At 48.0% G+C, this 16,752-nt stretch overlaps 3 protein-coding genes and 1 non-coding gene across 8 annotated transcripts; 2 read left to right on the top strand and 2 right to left on the bottom strand.

Annotated features, from left to right (window-relative positions):
* Positions 1-1,339: 1,339 nt before the first annotated feature.
* LOC101762031 (probable LRR receptor-like serine/threonine-protein kinase At1g12460) lies at positions 1,340-4,513 on the top strand. The gene is made up of 2 exons (XM_004985824.3): positions 1,340-2,739; positions 2,830-4,513. The coding sequence occupies exons 1-2, from the start codon at positions 1,553-1,555 to the stop codon at positions 4,328-4,330; spliced, it is 2,688 nt and encodes an 895-aa protein (XP_004985881.1). The 5' UTR covers positions 1,340-1,552; the 3' UTR covers positions 4,331-4,513.
* Positions 4,514-4,636: 123 nt separating this feature from the next.
* On the top strand, positions 4,637-6,193 carry LOC101761619. The gene is made up of 2 exons (XM_004985823.3): positions 4,637-5,498; positions 5,867-6,193. Exons 1-2 carry the CDS (start codon positions 4,818-4,820, stop codon positions 5,900-5,902), a joined length of 717 nt encoding a protein of 238 aa, XP_004985880.1. The 5' UTR covers positions 4,637-4,817; the 3' UTR covers positions 5,903-6,193.
* Positions 6,194-6,303: 110 nt separating this feature from the next.
* Positions 6,304-6,377, bottom strand: TRNAN-GUU. The gene has a single exon. It is a non-coding gene; the product is annotated as a tRNA-Asn (tRNA).
* Positions 6,378-6,953: 576 nt separating this feature from the next.
* LOC101760965 (K(+) efflux antiporter 5) lies at positions 6,954-13,922 on the bottom strand. Of its 5 annotated transcripts, none has more exons than XM_014804539.2 (20): positions 13,497-13,918; positions 13,196-13,239; positions 12,280-12,344; positions 12,097-12,181; positions 11,932-11,993; positions 11,742-11,817; positions 11,593-11,667; positions 11,200-11,271; positions 10,996-11,079; positions 10,819-10,887; positions 10,568-10,645; positions 10,071-10,159; positions 9,863-9,959; positions 9,210-9,263; positions 8,656-8,751; positions 8,224-8,412; positions 8,063-8,140; positions 7,901-7,945; positions 7,732-7,827; positions 6,954-7,432 (listed from the first exon to the last, which is right to left on the bottom strand). In XM_014804539.2, the coding sequence occupies exons 1-20, from the start codon at positions 13,732-13,734 to the stop codon at positions 7,379-7,381; spliced, it is 1,746 nt and encodes a 581-aa protein (XP_014660025.2). In that variant the 5' UTR covers positions 13,735-13,918; the 3' UTR covers positions 6,954-7,378. The 5 variants fall into 5 exon arrangements, with proteins under 5 accessions (XP_014660025.2, XP_004985878.2, XP_014660023.2 ...); XM_004985821.4 differs by having other exon boundaries at positions 6,954-7,420; positions 13,497-13,915; XM_014804537.2 differs by having other exon boundaries at positions 7,901-8,140; positions 13,497-13,922.
* Between the last annotated feature and the right edge of the window lie 2,830 nt (positions 13,923-16,752).

Genomic DNA, 16,752 nt, shown 5'->3' with positions numbered 1-16,752 from the left:
AAAAAAAAATCCGTAAAGATCCTCATATATAAAAAAAAAACTCCGTAAAGACTTTCGTACCAACCCGTTGCCGGTGACAGACGGCGTGACGCACGCGCAGCCCACCAGTGAAAAGTGAGCCCATTTCACCTCCCATCAGCGGTCCGGCAGCAGTCCTGTTGTGTTCCGTGCTTCGCCCGGGTCAGGTGTGTGCACATGACTCCACGGCAGATGAGATGATATCGGCGTGCAACTGTACGGTGACCAGGACGATTCTACGAACGCAAACATAAATCCGCACGTACGCGACGTGAGAGATGTAGGCAGCCATTCATTGATGAGTCGATGAGTGATGTACAGTCAGGCGCGGCCATGAATGGCGAGTCCATTCCGTGATCCCGTCGGCGTACGCAATGGGCAACTCGCCGTGCCGCATCGCGGCTGCCATTGCCGTGATCTGAGTCGGAGAGACTGAGACCCCCAACGTCCCGACGAAGCAACGACGGGAATGGCGAAGAGCAGGGCACGTAGACACGGCGGACAGCGGCGGGGGGTGGCACTGGCATGCAAACCGGCAGCTCTTCGTCGTCCTGCCTACCGCGGCCACGCCCATACTCCAATCGGCTAGGGTCGGCGGCGCCCACCAGCTCCCCACCACCAAACTGTGCCGCTCCGGTCTTGGAAAAACGTTCCGAAGGTTATCGCACTATTGCTAAAACTACCATATCATCTTTTTAATAGAATAAAATTATCACTGCCTGCATTATTTATTTTTTTACGTGGAATTACGATTAAATGTGTCTTACGATGCAACTATAACATCCTCAATGTAAATTTCAGAGAATTGGTAACTGTGCTAGGTGAGTTTTATGGGGACAAAACTCACCTCTTCTCTCTTCTTATAATTAAGTTGCTAAGGCCCTGTTTGGTTACTTTTGATTATTTTTAGCACGTATCACATCGAATGTGACGGGTGCTAAAAATAAGTAAAGGAAATCAAACTAGACCTAAGTCGATAAAATTGATGATGTGGCATAGCATTTAATACTCGTTGAACCCTCGCGACTCCTAAACATTCACGCCGCGGCAGGCTGGGTGGCAACCCAACCCGGAAAGCCACGCCCTCCCCTTTCCCGCAGCATCATTCCGTCTACCTCCCCCCGCTGACCCCCAGGAAGCCAAGCCCCGTCTCCCTCGCCTAGATTTCACGTGTAAACGCCGCCGCTACGGCCTACGGCCACCCGACTCCCGAACGTACGTGACAAGGTCAAGGCAGCAGCCGACGCGCGACACGAAATGGAAACCAGATGAGGAGGCCAGTAGGGAGGGAGCGTGTCACGCGGGGGCGGCCGCTCGCTTGGCGTGGTACCCGCCCGTCCCGCACACCATAACGCACGCCACCCACCGCCACCTACTCGCTCACTCCTTTACTCGGCGCCGTGGCTGGCAGTTAACGGCCGCTTAAACTACTACCAGCGGCCACCGCGGCCGAGTGGGGTGGTGGTGCTGGCGGCGTGGTGGTGCTAATGCTGCTGCGGCTGCTGCGTGCGGTGGCACAGCGCGGCCTGTCGCGATGACGCGCTCCTCCCGCGCCGCGGCGGCGGCGGCGCCGGTTCTCCTGGCCGTCCTCCTCCTGCTGCTGCCGCCGCATTGGGCCGGCGCCGCCACGGACGTCGAGCGGCGGGTACTGCTGGACTTCAAGGCCGCCATCACCGCCGACCCGCGCGGGGTGCTCGAGACGTGGACGCCGTCGGGGAACCCCTGCGACTTCGTGGGGGTCACCTGCGGCGGGGCCTCCGGCCCCGTGCAGCGGCTGCGCATCCACGGCGCGGGCCTCGCGGGCGCGCTCTCCCCCTCCCTCGCGCGCCTCCCCGCGCTCGAGTCCATCTCGCTCTTCGGCAACGCCCTCACCGGCGGCGTCCCGCCCAGCTTCCGCGCGCTCGCGCCCACGCTCCGCAAGCTCAACCTCAGCCGGAACGCGCTGGGCGGCGAGATCCCGCCGTTCCTCGGCACCTTCCCCTTGCTCCGCCTCCTCGACCTCTCCTACAACGCCTTCGCCGGCGGGATCCCACCCGCACTCTTCGACCCATGCCTCCGCCTCCGCTACGTCTCCCTCGCGCACAACGACCTCACCGGCCCCGTCCCGCCGGGCATTGCCAACTGCCCGCGCCTCGCCGGGTTCGACTTCTCCTACAACCGCCTCTCCGGCGAGTTCCCGGACCGAGTCTGCGCGCCGCCGGAGATGAACTACATCTCCGTCCGAAGCAACTCTCTCTACGGCGATTTAGCCGGCAAGGTCGCCTCCTGCAGCAGCATTGACCTCTTCGACGTCGGGAGCAACCGCTTCTCCGGAGCTGCGCCATTTGCCCTCCTCGGCACGGTAAACATCACCTACTTCAACGTCTCCTCCAACGACTTCGACGGCGAAATTCCCAGCATTACAACTTGCGGCAGCAAATTCTCTTACTTGGACGCGTCCGGCAACCGGCTCACGGGGCCGGTGCCCGAGAGCGTGGTCAATTGCCGCAACCTCAGGGTTTTGGATTTGGGGGCGAATGCTCTTGCTGGAGTCGTTCCACCTGTGATTGGGACATTGCGCTCACTCTCCGTGCTCCGGCTCGCGGGCAATGCCGACATCTCCGGTTCAATCCCAGCTGAGCTTGGTGGGATCGAGATGCTTGTCACACTCGACCTCGCAGGCCTTAATCTCACAGGAGAGGTTCCAGGGTCCCTCAGCCAGTGCAAATTCTTGCTTGAGCTGTAAGTGTTTGTTCAGTATACTTGCATTACTGCAATTCGCGTGTGGTACAATGTTTCCATGTACTGACTAGCTAAATTAAATCAACACAGGAATCTTTCTGGCAACAAACTTCAAGGAGCGATCCCAGGCACACTCGACAACTTAACTTACCTCAAGATGCTTGACCTCCACAGGAACCAGCTTGATGGGGGCATTCCCGTGACACTTGGGCAGCTCACAAACCTTGTTCTCCTAGACCTCTCTGAGAATCGACTGACTGGGCCAATCCCTCAAGAGCTTGGAAACCTCTCTAACCTTTCGCATTTTAATGTGTCCTTCAACAACCTGTCTGGCATGATCCCTTTCGTGCCGGTCTTGCAGAAGTTTGATTTCACTGCATTCATGAACAACTCGTTACTATGCGGCCCTCCATTGAACAATCTCTGCGGGGGGCAGGACCAGGGGCACCGGAAACGATTGGGGGTGCCTATCATAATTGCCATTGTTGCTGCAGCCCTCATACTTATCGGGATATGCATTGTTTGTGCCTTGAACATCAAGGCTTATACACGCAAGACTAGAGATATGGAGGACAGTAAGGAAGAGGAAGAGGTTCTGGTTTCTGAGAGCGACCCAATTGCATCACCAGGCTCAAATGCAATCATCGGAAAGTTGGTGCTTTTCAGCAAGAGCTTGCCTTCAAGATATGAAGATTGGGAAACCGGAACTAAGGCACTCCTTGATAAAGATTGTCTCATTGGTGGTGGGTCAATCGGTACGGTGTACAAAGCCACTTTTGAAAACGGCCTATCCATTGCTGTGAAGAAATTGGAGACCCTGGGGAGGGTCAGAGGCCAGGATGAGTTTGAGCATGAGATGAGCCAGCTCGGTAACCTCAGCCACCCCAATTTGGTTGCTTTCCAGGGTTACTACTGGTCATCCACAATGCAGTTGCTTCTGTCCGAATTTATGGCCAACGGGAGCTTGTATGATCATCTCCATGGGAACCGCCCTTATGCTTTCTCCGAGAGCAGCAGCAGAGGTGGTGGAGGTGAGCTGTTTTGGGAAAGGAGGTTTAACATTGCACTTGGAGCGGCACGAGCACTTTCTTACCTTCACCATGACTGCCGGCCACAGATCCTGCATCTCAACATCAAGTCCTCCAACATTATGTTAGATGGGAAATATGAAGCTAAGCTGGCTGATTATGGATTGGGGAAGCTATTGCCAATTCTAGGAAGCATTGAGTTGAGTAGAATTCACACCGCCATTGGGTATATTGCACCGGAGCTAGCATCTCCGAGTTTGAGATATAGTGATAAGAGTGATGTATTTAGCTTTGGGGTGGTTTTACTTGAGATTGTGACAGGGAGGAAACCAGTAGACAGCCCTGGAGTGGCTACAGCAGTGGTTCTGCGTGATTATGTTAGGGAGATATTGGAGGATGGAACTACATCAGACTGCTTTGATCGAAGCCTGAGGGGATTTGTTGAAGCCGAATTTGTTCAGGTGCTCAAGTTGGGTTTAGTGTGCACTTCCAACACACCTTCAAGCCGACCTAGCATGGCAGAGGTGGTACAGTACTTGGAGTCCATTAGAACTAGTTCTTGATCTTCTGCTGTCAAAACATGGCAGAGGTGGTAACAGGAAAGGTGTTTATGATTTTTCAACAGATGAAGATCGCATTCTTTTTTTATTCTTTACTGTGGCCCAGATCATTTGTAAATTGTATTTAGATTTGTTGCTGAATAAGCGATTATTTTGGTCTAATTATCAAATCCCTGTTTATGGTTTCATCCTTGTGGTTTTAAGGCCCTGTAGCCCTCTTTCTAACCATGGAAAAATGCAAATGCAAGAGCAGTTGCTGAGATCTGATGACTTCTTTTTTTCCCCCCTTCATGGTCAGAGCTAAAGAGGAGTTGGTACTGTCCAATTGTATTTCTAGCTTGCAGGTATAGCAAAGGAACAGTTGAACAAGAGCACTGTGATGCAGGAGCGGCTCATCTAACCCACAAGTTCTCTCCTACATATATCAGCAGGGCAGGCAAGATCTGCAACAACACAACACAAATTTCATCTCCAAACCAAATACCTCACAATGGATGGAGAGCTTGAACTGCCTGAATTCAACCCTCGGGAACGGGTGAAGCAGCAGATTTCAGTCCCATTTCTCTGGGAGGTGAAACCTGGCGCGCCCAAAAGGGACTGGGTCATTTCCAAGCCAGTGGCATCAGAGTCTGCATGCCCATCCCCGACCCCGACAAAGCTTGTTGTGAGCGTGCCATTCCAGTGGGAAGAAAAGCCTGGGAAGCCTATACAAGAAGCATCTCCCTTCCACGTGCTGCCTGATCATGGTGGCTTTGTAGCATCTTCCCGCTCACTGAACCCTTTTGCGGTCGAGAGCGAGGAGGAATACTCGCTTGGTTTTGATCTGGAAGCATTTGGTTTTCCAGACAACAACGACGCTTCTGGTGCTGCAGCAGCAGCATGGGTTGATGGCTCCTCCGGCCGTCGTGACGCTTGGTTCTCGTTTTCAGAGTCAGAAGATTACAGCCACTCCAGTGGTGATACTTCAGCCCAGGACCAGGAGTTTCAGTTTCCCCGGGCACCTTCGGAGAAGAGCTGGGAGGTGGCCAACGACGAGGATCAGCTGAGCAATCCGTGGAGCCCTCCGAGGAGCGCGGTGACGACGCTGGAGGAGCTTATGGTGCTCAGCCGGAGACTGAGGTGCGGACAAGGATTGCCAGTTGATGTCGGGAAGAAGAGCCTCTCCTCCGTGGTATGCTCTCTACACTTCACATTCAGCTTTGTTTATATCTGTGCCAGCAAACCTTAAACACCTTCCATTTAGTAATCAGAAACAAGCTTGCGAACCTGTAGAGTTGGTTAGCATTAATCAGTTAGAAAAATTACAAAAGTGTTACATCACTGCTGCATATTCAGACAAACTAATATATCGTTATGGGCATGGGATTAGTATGGGACCATTTGCATCTGCGTTGCCGTTGAGGCAACAACAGGCAACCCACGGATGCTTCTCCTGATTGGCATGGCGATCTTTTATATATATATAATGATGCAGACACCACAACTGCTCCCGTTGATGACAGTGGTTTGTCCATGGTCTTGCTCTGTCTGGTGTTTCAGGAGCTCATCAAGAAGGTTTTAATCGTGTGTTCTTAGCCGCACGGCTCCGGGGTTGCTGCACATGGCCAAACGGTACAGAGTGCACGTGAGACCATTATGGAGGAGGCATGGCAAAGTGGTGCGTTCGAGGGTAGAAAGGCTAGCTGTCCGGTGACTTGTGTTGTACTGTCGTCTCGTGAAAATCTTGGTCTCCTTTTTGTGAACGGTGTTCAAGAGAAACACTGAATTTTCTTTGGTACTGCAAATTTTTAAGAATTGTTCCATTGCTTGTCCATCTTAGCACTCTTTCGTAGCGGATATTGAATGTGAAACTAGTGAACTTCGTAATGGCAGTTCAAAGAATATGTACTGGAATTTACGGATGAACTCAGGGGACTTCGGTGAAATTTACAAAAAAAAAAACAAATCAGGCAGAAACGTTGAAAAAAACGTAAAATCGCTAGAAGGAGGGCTCGAACCTCCGACCTTATGGTTAACAGCCATACGCTCTAACCAACTGAGCTATTCCAGCTTTTGTCATAGGGCCACGTATTATTATTTAATATATATATAACCGACTTCTTTTGAAACTGGATTCCATCCTGACTACCGAACAAACTTGTTACCTTTGTGGAAGAATTCGAGATCGTGCTGCGTCGCTGTCGCATGTCTAGATTCTTGAGCGCACCATGCCACCATGGCCAAAGCTGCCTGGGCAACAGCTCGCAGCAGAAAAAAGGCCAGGCACGCGCGCTGCGCATGTGCGTCCGGCAGCAGTGCAGCACCCCTCGCTGAAGCAACCACAGCACAAAGCGTCAAATGCCGTTACCTCAGGCCAGTTCTCCTCCAGCTAGATCGTGCTGGTTTAATAGCCGCACCCACTTTGGATCACGAGCCAGCATCAGATACCATACAGCCAAAGTCATCGCAACAACCCCTCCAGGGATTGTCCCATGGATACGACAACCGGTACGCGCCAAAGGACGATGCCTACAACAATACAAGCTGTCCTCCAGTTCGACACACGAATGGCAGTACCTTAACATACGCGTTCCAAGTTACAGTGCTATGATCAACTTGATGGATGGAGTGGATGTGTTCACGACAATTGACAAGAACAGAGCAATACATACTACAAAAATACAGCTTTTCCATAATCTTCTTACAAAAAAAGAGTAGTACATTTGAGCACAGGGTACCAAAATCCCTATCTAGTAGCTTCCTAAATTGAGGTGGCAAGAATGATACAAAACCAAGGCCCCCATCAGCGCCTTACTCGTATGGACAAACGCCCGTGTATGCTACCTTGACAACATATACAGTATGTACAACCCAAAATTCCAACCAAAAGAATGCTATACGGAAGCTCCACGGGTGGCCAAGCTGTTAATTTTGGCCATCGCTTCGTGTTCCCAGATCACCACAAAAGGGATTGGTGTAACTGTTCCTCCAATGTTACCACGGCATGTGCAGAGAGTCAACGCACAAATAAATCACCGTCAGTTGAAAGAATTGTCTTAGCTATGCAAAATGTTAGAGCGATCGGTTGTGGGCTTCAAGCATAACGGCTTTCTCCTGTAAAGGAAGCTGAAATATGATCAGATAGGGAAGTGAAAATAATATGAATATAAGACTAAGTAGACACATGGAAAAGGAAGGGCCGGACCAGCTTACAAGGTACTTCAATTCATGCACAAACCAATAGATGCAAATGTGAAAAATCAGGTACTAGTTTATCTTGAACATTTCTTCAAAACCTAACCCTATCTAGATTCTAGATAATGGAATTTGAACACATGCTTTTACTACTACAACCACCAACGTTGATTAATTAAGTCAAGCTTCTGATACAAGTGGGCAAAATCAGCAAAGAAGACAAAGCATACCTCATTTTGCACACTATTTTCCGTGGGGAACCAACGCATAAGGATGCCAAGGTGCATTACCACAGGAATTAGTTTGAAAATGAGAGGAGTTGTTACCTGCAACAACAAAATACACTGAGAAACGTATACCTACCAGCTAAGGACCATAACTCAGACACAAGGTAATTACCAAGCTAAGGGCAGTTGTTCCCAGTAATAGCAGATACATTTTCCCCTGCAAAATAATAATAATAAGGTTATAAGTTTTCATCATACATGTGTGACAATCTGGAGTTTGTTCTAAATATGAAAGTATGTTTGAAACACATGAAATGGAAGGAGAGTAATCCACCCCAACAAGATGAAGATGTGAGGCACGGCTCAAAAGCACAAAAGCAAACTCTCCTATCTGAGCTAAGGATAGCCCAACCTTGGTCAGACAAGAAAGGAAGAGTTAGAATACATTTCAAGATTGCAGAGCTACTGATGGAGAATTAAGGGACAGATACTTACAACGAAAGCTGTTCTGATGCTGTATCCAAATGCCTTTACGACAACAGTTACGACTATACTCTTTACTATTATAACCAGTATAACAGCTGCAAGTAATATGTCAACATGATTCCACAAGAACTTAACATGTATGAGCATTCCAATGCTTGCAAGGAAGAGTGCTGCAAACAAATTGCGAATGGCTTCCACCTTAAAATGGAAAAAAAATAGTTCAGCTACTATAATGAAACTTCCAAATCAATTATTAAAGCGTGTTTAACTTAGATAAGTTTAGATTAAGCAAATAGATAATGATAAGCGAACTCCTTCCAAAGCGGTCTAACTCTTAAATGTTAAATTGATGAAGAAAAAAGAGAAATGTAAACAGTTTCATCGACAATAAATTTAGATAGTTGTACAAAAGTACAAGGTAAACTGAATGCAGAATAGCACCTGTTCCAAAGTATGATGAGCAAAATCTGTGGTGGATATCATAACGCCAGCAAGAAATGACCCCAGTTCAAGACTCAATCCGAAATAATCACTGCACTGGCAAATACAAAGGCATAACATCAGTCTATCAACATAAACAATGTTGTAGTTACATGGATGTATATGGAACTTGGAAATAGATCAAGAGAGAGAAAAAGAAAGAAAACAAATGCATTATACTAGCAGATACCCCTCTCATGTCTGACTCACCATAAACTGGCATAACAAATCAATTTGCTTTATCATGCACAATGAATCAATTTGTTCATACAGGAAAACAATGAAACTAATTATTTGCTGTCACGATGCTGGGTTTATTATACAATTCCCACGTTCAGTTGTCTTAATGCCAAATATGAAAAACTACCTAAGTTGCAACACCAACATGAGAATAGTTGATACTCGAAGTAAAGAAACCATGGGCATCTATAATGCTTAGTGAAAACACTATATACCAGTGCACAGGCAAGCCAAGAACAGAATATGATTTAAGAATTGAAACAAAAAAAAGTTACCCAGGCTAGCAGCAAGCAGAAAGCAACGGAGGCCAACTGGTAGAGTTCATTTGTCTGCATATATATTTAAAAAATTAGGAAGTGAGGGGAAAAAGGCAGGTACATCAGAAAATGTTCGCCAAAAAAATATTAATTATATCTTATCATCATCTGAACATGTATTTTGGAGAAATAGTCTCCCAATTTGTCTCATTTGTAAAATAATGGAATAAAATTCAAAAGACATTCAGTTTACGCTTCGCATATTCAAGACGCGCTCGCCAACAGTAAAGAACATATATTATGTTTACCCAAGTTTTTCTCTCGATTTTGATAAAACAGAAAACCAAGTTTTGCTGAGCATATCAAGGATGCTCGTTTTTGGGGTCAAAGTGATTTTTGCAAAATATTATCTGTAGTAACCTCTTCTGTTACAAGAGAAAGAATGAAAATAAAGAAAAGACACCAACCCTGCCTTGTGTACACACGCACTTAATAAATGAGCAAAAAAAGAAAAAGAAAACACACCCACTCTGCCTCGTCCACACACACTTAAGAAATGAGTAAAAAAGAGATGCAGCACCAAGCTGTCAGAAGCATCAGTAAGGATCTGTGCAAAGAAAAGCCAAAATCAAAGCCAGAAAAAGAAAGAGGAACAGTCCAATTGGCCTAACCTGTGAAGATAACTGAATCATCAGTTTTAAGAATCGAGGAACAATTGACCATGTCATCATATATGTAACAGCTATAAATATGGACAGCACAAGCAACCTGCACATGCAAACATTTGACGTTAATCAAGACATAAAAAGGTTCTAAGACAAATTTTTGTGGCATGGAAATTTAGATTTTTGTAAATATATATCCCCATAATATTCTTACAGTTTTGCCATTGACATCACTCCTCCAAAAATGCCACTAGCACCTCCAAGAACAGGAAGGAGAGCAAACAGTAGGCCAACTGCACAATCCTGGAGTAAAGGAAACACAACTGTTGTCACTGAATCCTAACCGAGAGCAGTTATACCAACTAGCCTGCACAACCTGTTTTCCATCAAGGGAGCTCAACAAGAAATATTAAGCACCATTTCTTTCACCACTTAAATACTATAAGCCAATGTTAACTTGGACATGTCTTAAATGTTGATAAATATGTTTTAACATGTTTGCCCTCCATGTGTTTTTCTTTAAGCTCTATAACATGATAGATAAAACAATCTAATATCCAAAAAAAGTGGGAGGTTTACCCTATTGCTGAGTTAAAGATTACGACTACCTGTTTCTTAAACAAATTTATAGTTTTCCAATTTTATAGCCTTTTTTCCGGATCATAACCACAGAATAGAAAATGTATGAAAGAATTGGATGGGAGTCTTCACCTGAAGTATAAGTGTTCCAATTGTCACTTGACCATGAAGTGTGTTTGTGCTGCCTTTTTCCACTAAAAACTTGGAAACCTGGAAGAATGGTAACAGATCAAAGATCCTCACAAGTCAAAATAATCCTTAACTAATATGTGAACGACAATTTGCAAGACTATTCTATAACTGGAACATGCCCAAAATGCAGACTAATTCTGATCTCCAGCAAATGCCCATCCCAATGACAGCACATTCAAAAACATACTTACCACTGCAGTAGATGACATGGACAAGAAGGCTCCAACAAACACTCCTTCAGATGACTTAGCACCACACAACTGGATAAGTTACAAAAAAATACTTTTAGGTGAGCAGGGTTTCTATTACAGTGCAACGTACGTTGAAGAAACAGCAAAAGCAATTTACAGATTGATAGGTGCATATACCGCCGCAGTGAGGCCACACAAGAACATGAACAACGCAATCTGAAGCAGACCACCAAGTACAGCAACAGGACCAACCACTTTCAACTGATAGAAATGACGGATACAGTAAGGAAACCACTTGACATGTATATTTGTCAAAAATACTTTGGGAAGAGAAATATTAGACTGAAGATAATACCCATAGATTTTTTTTGTTTTGAGTACCTTAGTCAGTGAAAACTCGAGACCAAGAGCGAAAAGAAGAAACACTACACCAAACTGAGCAAAAGTTTCCACCTGTAGTTGAACACAATTACTCTGATCAAGTATGCAACTTCAATTAAATACATAGCATAGGAGACCAAATGGAACTAATCTTCTGGTGAGTATATGATTTAAGAGAGAGAAAAAGTTTGGACCATGCTTCTTTTAGATTAAACTAATTATGAGCCTTGCATACATAAAATATGTTCTTTCAAATGTTTATATGAACCTTTGGTGGGCATATTAATAGAAAAATTGCTTAAATGAAACTGTAGAAAAATGAAATTTGATCATAGGGAGAAAGGTAAGAAAAAAGGACAAGTGCAATTCGTGAGCTGTCAATGATCATGTTACCTGCACCATTTCACTGATAAAGTTCAAACCACCAGGACCAACTAGAGAACCAGCAAGTAGGTAGCCAACAATAACCTGGAAAAATAACATAAATCATGCCTACTGAGGATGGATGCAGTTTCGTACATTAATATCTCAGAATTACTGACCGGCTGCCCCATACAAGAGAATATGATACCGCCACCGGTAGCCGAAACGATTATAACCACCAGATCTTTAATCAACCTGCAATTGAAAAATTGCATATAACGGGTTATCGGGCCTTAGCAGATTAAATATGCCATGTACAGGTGAAGGTATGTGGGGTAGGGATGGAGTGGTGGGGGAAAAGCAGCTGACCTTAAATCTAATTGAAGTGTTGGATACTTTGTTTTACGATTTGACATCACAAAAACATTATCCTACACAAAGTTAATGCGTTCGTTTAGCAATAACCAAACCAATGACAAGATGTTTCGTAAGAATTTAAAAAATATACACGAGTTGTTAAGTGAATTTGCACACCTCTTTATCTATCACAGTTTCCAAGTCATCAGATGTCTCGTCCTGACCTCCGAACATGTCACCTATTTGGAAAGGTTTTGGGGAACTGCACAAGAACCGCTGCATAAGTCAGAAACTTGATATGGAAGGGTGCTACAGAAATAGCAATTTTGACAGCTGATATTGTTCAAATTCTGGCCATACTTTGTGTTCTGTGAATCGTTCTTCTTCTTGTCATGTGTAATGACAGCTACTGTCTCCAGAACAGCCTGAGCAAAAAAGGAAATTTACTTTTTTTTGTTTATCTAACAAACTGCATCGAAAGCAAAAATCTAGCAGCCAAAAAATAATGTTTTATAACTTTTTATGTCCATTTTCTTTTAAAAAGAGAAGATACATGGTAGTTTCAGTCCTTGCAACGCCAAAGTTAAATATTTAGAGTAACTTGATCATGAGATATAGTAATTTCAACACAACACAAGAGGCAAAGATATACCCAAATGATATTACTTCAGATAGGTGAAAAATTCACATACAAGAAGTTACTTCAGCAGAACAACAAAGTTACAATATATAGAGTTTGATAAGCATGGAAAACACAACTTCACAGTTTTAACTAATTTGACATCTGCATCCATACAAAAAGAAGGAACAAGTGCCATTGAACTATCTTGATAAGATGAGCTAAAAATCTTGTGATTAGCAAGAGCATCAGTTATGTACATGTAAGCTTATAGAAAGAAATATTTTCTAAATGAAGCTCTTCTCTTTTATTTCAGTTCACTGTCCCACAAAGCTCAGCAGGTTGCTGAGGCATTTCACTTTACTTTTGTCATTGAATCACTGATTTACCGAGAAGGCTCTAATTATGCAGCTGCATAGGAAACTATCGACTCAGCTTTCCCAAAATACCATGCCATATTTATTCACTAAAATTACCCATTACCAGTTCTTGTAGGTGACAATCTAAGGCAATAGTAGATGCACGAAAGGTCCCTTCACCACTTGTGCACTTTTCAAAAGGAAGCTATCTACTAAATGTTAATGTTATACAGAAGTTACGGAAAACATTATCAGAGAAGAATACACAGCGTGCATGCTAGAGGAAAGTCACACCTACTTGATGATCAGATACGCTGTTGTTGAAGTTACTCTTGTCAGGAGCTGCAAAAGGATGGACAGAAGAAGAAACCATCATTCAAAGTTGCAAACAAAGTGCGGGACGTAATGTTGTAGCTAATATAGTCCGCATTCATCGCACCCAGGAGCAGAGGACGTAACACAGTACAGTAAAAACTGAAGCCCAAAATCGTAAGAAATTCGTGGACGACTCATTGCCGTTCAACTCAACTCGTACTGCAATCTCCCCTAAAAACCCAAATGCCTCCTGAGCGGGAGCCAGTGCAGATCCAGATGCGTACCGTCGGGCGTGTCGCTGTCGGCGAACTCCTTGTCGAGCACGCGGCCGAACATCTCGGCGATGCTGCCATCCCCGGAGGCGTTGTGCGTGCCGTTGGTGACGAGCGTCCCGTAGAACTTCTCCCGCATCTCCTTGTCGGGCCTCGCGGCCGCCGGAGCGAGGGCCAGGGCGAGCGCGACCGCGACGACCGCCGCGGCGAGCCGCCGGCGAGGCGACGGCCCCGCGGCGGCGGTTGCCATCGGATCGGGCGGCGCGCGAGCGGGCGAGCTAGCGGCCGAGGCGGCGGCGGCGGGAGACGGAGGGAGAGGCAGCGAGATTTGCGGGTGGCGCGTCGGGGTCGGGGATTTTATTTTGCCGCGGGCGCGGGGAGATGGGTTGGCGTGCTGCGTTGTGGTGGTGGATGGAGGGAGTCGTCGTCCGATCGCGAGCACGAGGCGACTCAGGCGGAGGGAGAGGCGTCGCGTCGCGGCGCGCGTGACGGCCCCCCCAGTGGTTTACGCCGTGGCTATACGTCTATCGCACACCCGCGGGATCCACCTGTCAGCGACCCACGTGCGGGACCCACAGATCAGTGCCTCCACCCTCCCTTTCCTCCTCCTCCTGCAGCACCTTCTCCCGCTGCTTCCTCCTCTCCGTGGAGATGAGCTCCTCGATAGTTAGGACGGCAGAGGGTGGTGACGACGGATGCGGCGGTGGGAGCCATCGGAACCGCGGAACCGTAGGAGGAAGGTGGCGCGGGGGCAAAGGGCTCGCCGTCGGTAGGGTTAGGGTTCGTGGTGGGGGCTTCAGGTTGCTGGGGTTGGGGTCTCCAGTGACCTCCGGCTGTAGATGGAGGGCCTTGGGCAGCGGTGGACCGACGACGGCGATGAGTTGTGGGCAGGACGGTGAGACGGCGGGTGCCCCCAGCCATAGGTAGCGGAGGATAACCGGTGGGCGGTGGAGGAGGCGGGGGAGTGACGACGAGCATCCCGGCGGAGCTGGGTTAGGGCGGCAACGGTTGGTGGTGGCGAATCCGGCGACGCGAGCCGCCGGAGACGGTGGAGGAGGGTGGCACAGAGGCGATTGGAGGAGGAAGACGACCTCCTTGTGAGCTGTTTTGGTGGGCTGGAGGCGGTGGTGAGCCACGTGCTCGCGCACTGTCGCGACGCGTCGGCGATGCCCAGCCGCACCTGGTGGTTATGCTTGACGGCCTGGGCGGTGTGGCTCCCCGGCGTGCTTTTCGTCGCTGACATTGTGGCACCTGAGGCTGCCACGGCGGGAGAAGGGCCCACAAGTCAGTGGTTCCAATTCCATTCCAACTGACCGCTTTCTTTCCAACGGCACCAGGTCTGTGAATTTGATTCTGAATTTGTGATGTCACATCACCGCATCACATCATTATTAGGAGTTACTAAGGGTGCGTTTGGCTCTGAGATAAGGTGGGACGGGATCATTCCGTCCCCATTTTTTGGGATGGGACGATCCTATTTTATATTTGGTTGAGAGGGACGAGTCCGACCCAATTCTTTGTTTGGTACGAGGGATCGAAGAAATGTGATGGATGACGATTTTAACACCGTTAGCCATAGTAAATAGATCCTGCCTGTCATCTAAAAAGTGGACCCCACCTGTCATTCTCTATTCAATATTTTTCTTATATTTTACCTTTTTTGCTTGGCCTTATCCTTCTTCCACCCCGCCTCCCCTCCAGGGCCACGGCCGCACCGTGCCTGGGAGCTCCTCCGCGCCCTAGGGCCACGGCAGCCGCCGTCCCTGCTCCACCCCTCCACGCCCCTGGGCTATGGCCTCCGCCGCCCTTGCTCTACCCCTCCGCACCCTTGTGCCACGACCGTCGCCGCCCCTGCTCCACCCCGCTGCCCTAGGGCCACGGCGCCGCTGCTGAGGAGCTCACCCCCGCCGACGTCGGGCCCCGGCCGCGCCGCCCGGGGAGCTCGCCCCCGCCGACCGAGGCCCCCCGCCATCCTAGGAGCTCGCCCTCGTCGACCTCGAGCCCAGTCGTGCCGCCCAGGGAAGATCCACCCCGCCGGCCCTGAGCCGCAGGCGCGGAGCTCGGCCATGCCGGCCTCGAGCATCTCCACCCAAGGGAGCTTGCCCCCACCGGTCCCGAGCAACACGAGGAAGAAGATGAGGAAGAGCTTCGGTGGAGCGCACGAGGAAGAAGACGATGGCTCACGCCGTCGAATTGGGATGAGCTTGTCCGCTCGTTTTGGGTGGACGGGGTCATCCCGGATCTACACCGAATATTCCCCTACGGGGATGGACTCGTCCCGATGTCTCCCAACCAAACACCACTAAAAAGGAGGACCGTTCTATTCCGTCCCACTTCGTCCTCGGAACCGAACACATGCTAATTTGCTGGCTGTGTGATTTGCAGGTTCGCAGTGATCGTCGTCGACCGCGGCATTTTACTTCCCGGTGCCGTGCTCTGGATTTTCTTTGACATTGAAAGTGTCAGACATGACAAAATCAGAAGGCAGCTTCACATGACGCTCATGTTCGAGCACGATACCAGATTCACATGGCATGATGCGCAGAATAATCTGTGCGGTGCGCGTTGGTTTCGGTCGTGGTCGCTCTCCAACTTTAAACTATATAAGTAGTCCAAAGAAGAACCTTAAACTAGCGGTGGAAATAGCACAAGATAGAGCTCTCGTCTTATCTTGCACAGATTGGCTAAGCAACTTTCCCTTGACTTTTCAAACAAGATTTGTAGAGTCCTACGCTGATTCCCCAAGAAAACAGTACTCCGTTACACATAGAGAAACTTAACGGTAAATAGTACTGGACGTAAAATACTCCGAGATTGCTGCAGAAAATTGTTGTATGGGACCGTATGGTATCTCCCTGACGGTACAAAGCAGTTTGGTGGCAGGTCAACATACTACATGGACAGTGTCAGCAGTCACAGCGATGCTATAACTTCCGTCTCGGAATGATGAAACCCTCGGGCCCTCCTGATATTGATTCCATCAGAGATTAGTTATTCCAGACAGAATAGATAATTGTCACCCGGTCGGGTCAGAACTTCATGGCTTTTTTTACTTGATGGAAATAAACTACCTTCAGATGCACTGCTGAGCTCAACGGGTAAGTTCAGAATAATACTGGGACAGGTCATCGTAATACTTAACACACGGTTTATTTGGTCATCCATCTCCGCGAAAGAGCTGAAGCCTCAGGGTATCCCGCTTCAGCCAAGGGCTCGGCGTCTCTGGATGGTTCCAGAGCCATGTGTTCAGACTCTTACGGAGCGTGCA

This window comes from Setaria italica, chromosome IX (genome assembly GCF_000263155.2).
Source record: "Setaria italica strain Yugu1 chromosome IX, Setaria_italica_v2.0, whole genome shotgun sequence".
Taxonomy (NCBI): Eukaryota; Viridiplantae; Streptophyta; class Magnoliopsida; order Poales; family Poaceae; genus Setaria; species Setaria italica.
This window is presented reverse-complemented; position numbering and strand designations above follow the sequence as displayed.

Coding starts and splice junctions, on each gene's coding strand:
- LOC101762031 (XM_004985824.3), top strand. CDS start 1,553: ATGACGCGCTCCTCCCGCGCCGCGGCGGCGGCGGCGCCGGTTCTCCTG. Junction 2,740..2,829: donor TGCAAATTCTTGCTTGAGCT/GTAAGTGTTTGT, acceptor AAATCAACACAG/GAATCTTTCTGGCAACAAAC.
- LOC101761619 (XM_004985823.3), top strand. CDS start 4,818: ATGGATGGAGAGCTTGAACTGCCTGAATTCAACCCTCGGGAACGGGTG. Junction 5,499..5,866: donor AGAAGAGCCTCTCCTCCGTG/GTATGCTCTCTA, acceptor CTGGTGTTTCAG/GAGCTCATCAAGAAGGTTTT.
- LOC101760965 (XM_014804537.2), bottom strand. CDS start 13,734: ATGGCAACCGCCGCCGCGGGGCCGTCGCCTCGCCGGCGGCTCGCCGCG. Junction 9,264..9,862: donor TGATTCAGTTATCTTCACAG/GTTAGGCCAATT, acceptor ATATATATGCAG/ACAAATGAACTCTACCAGTT. Junction 8,141..8,223: donor GCATCAGAACAGCTTTCGTT/GTAAGTATCTGT, acceptor TGTCTGACCAAG/GTTGGGCTATCCTTAGCTCA.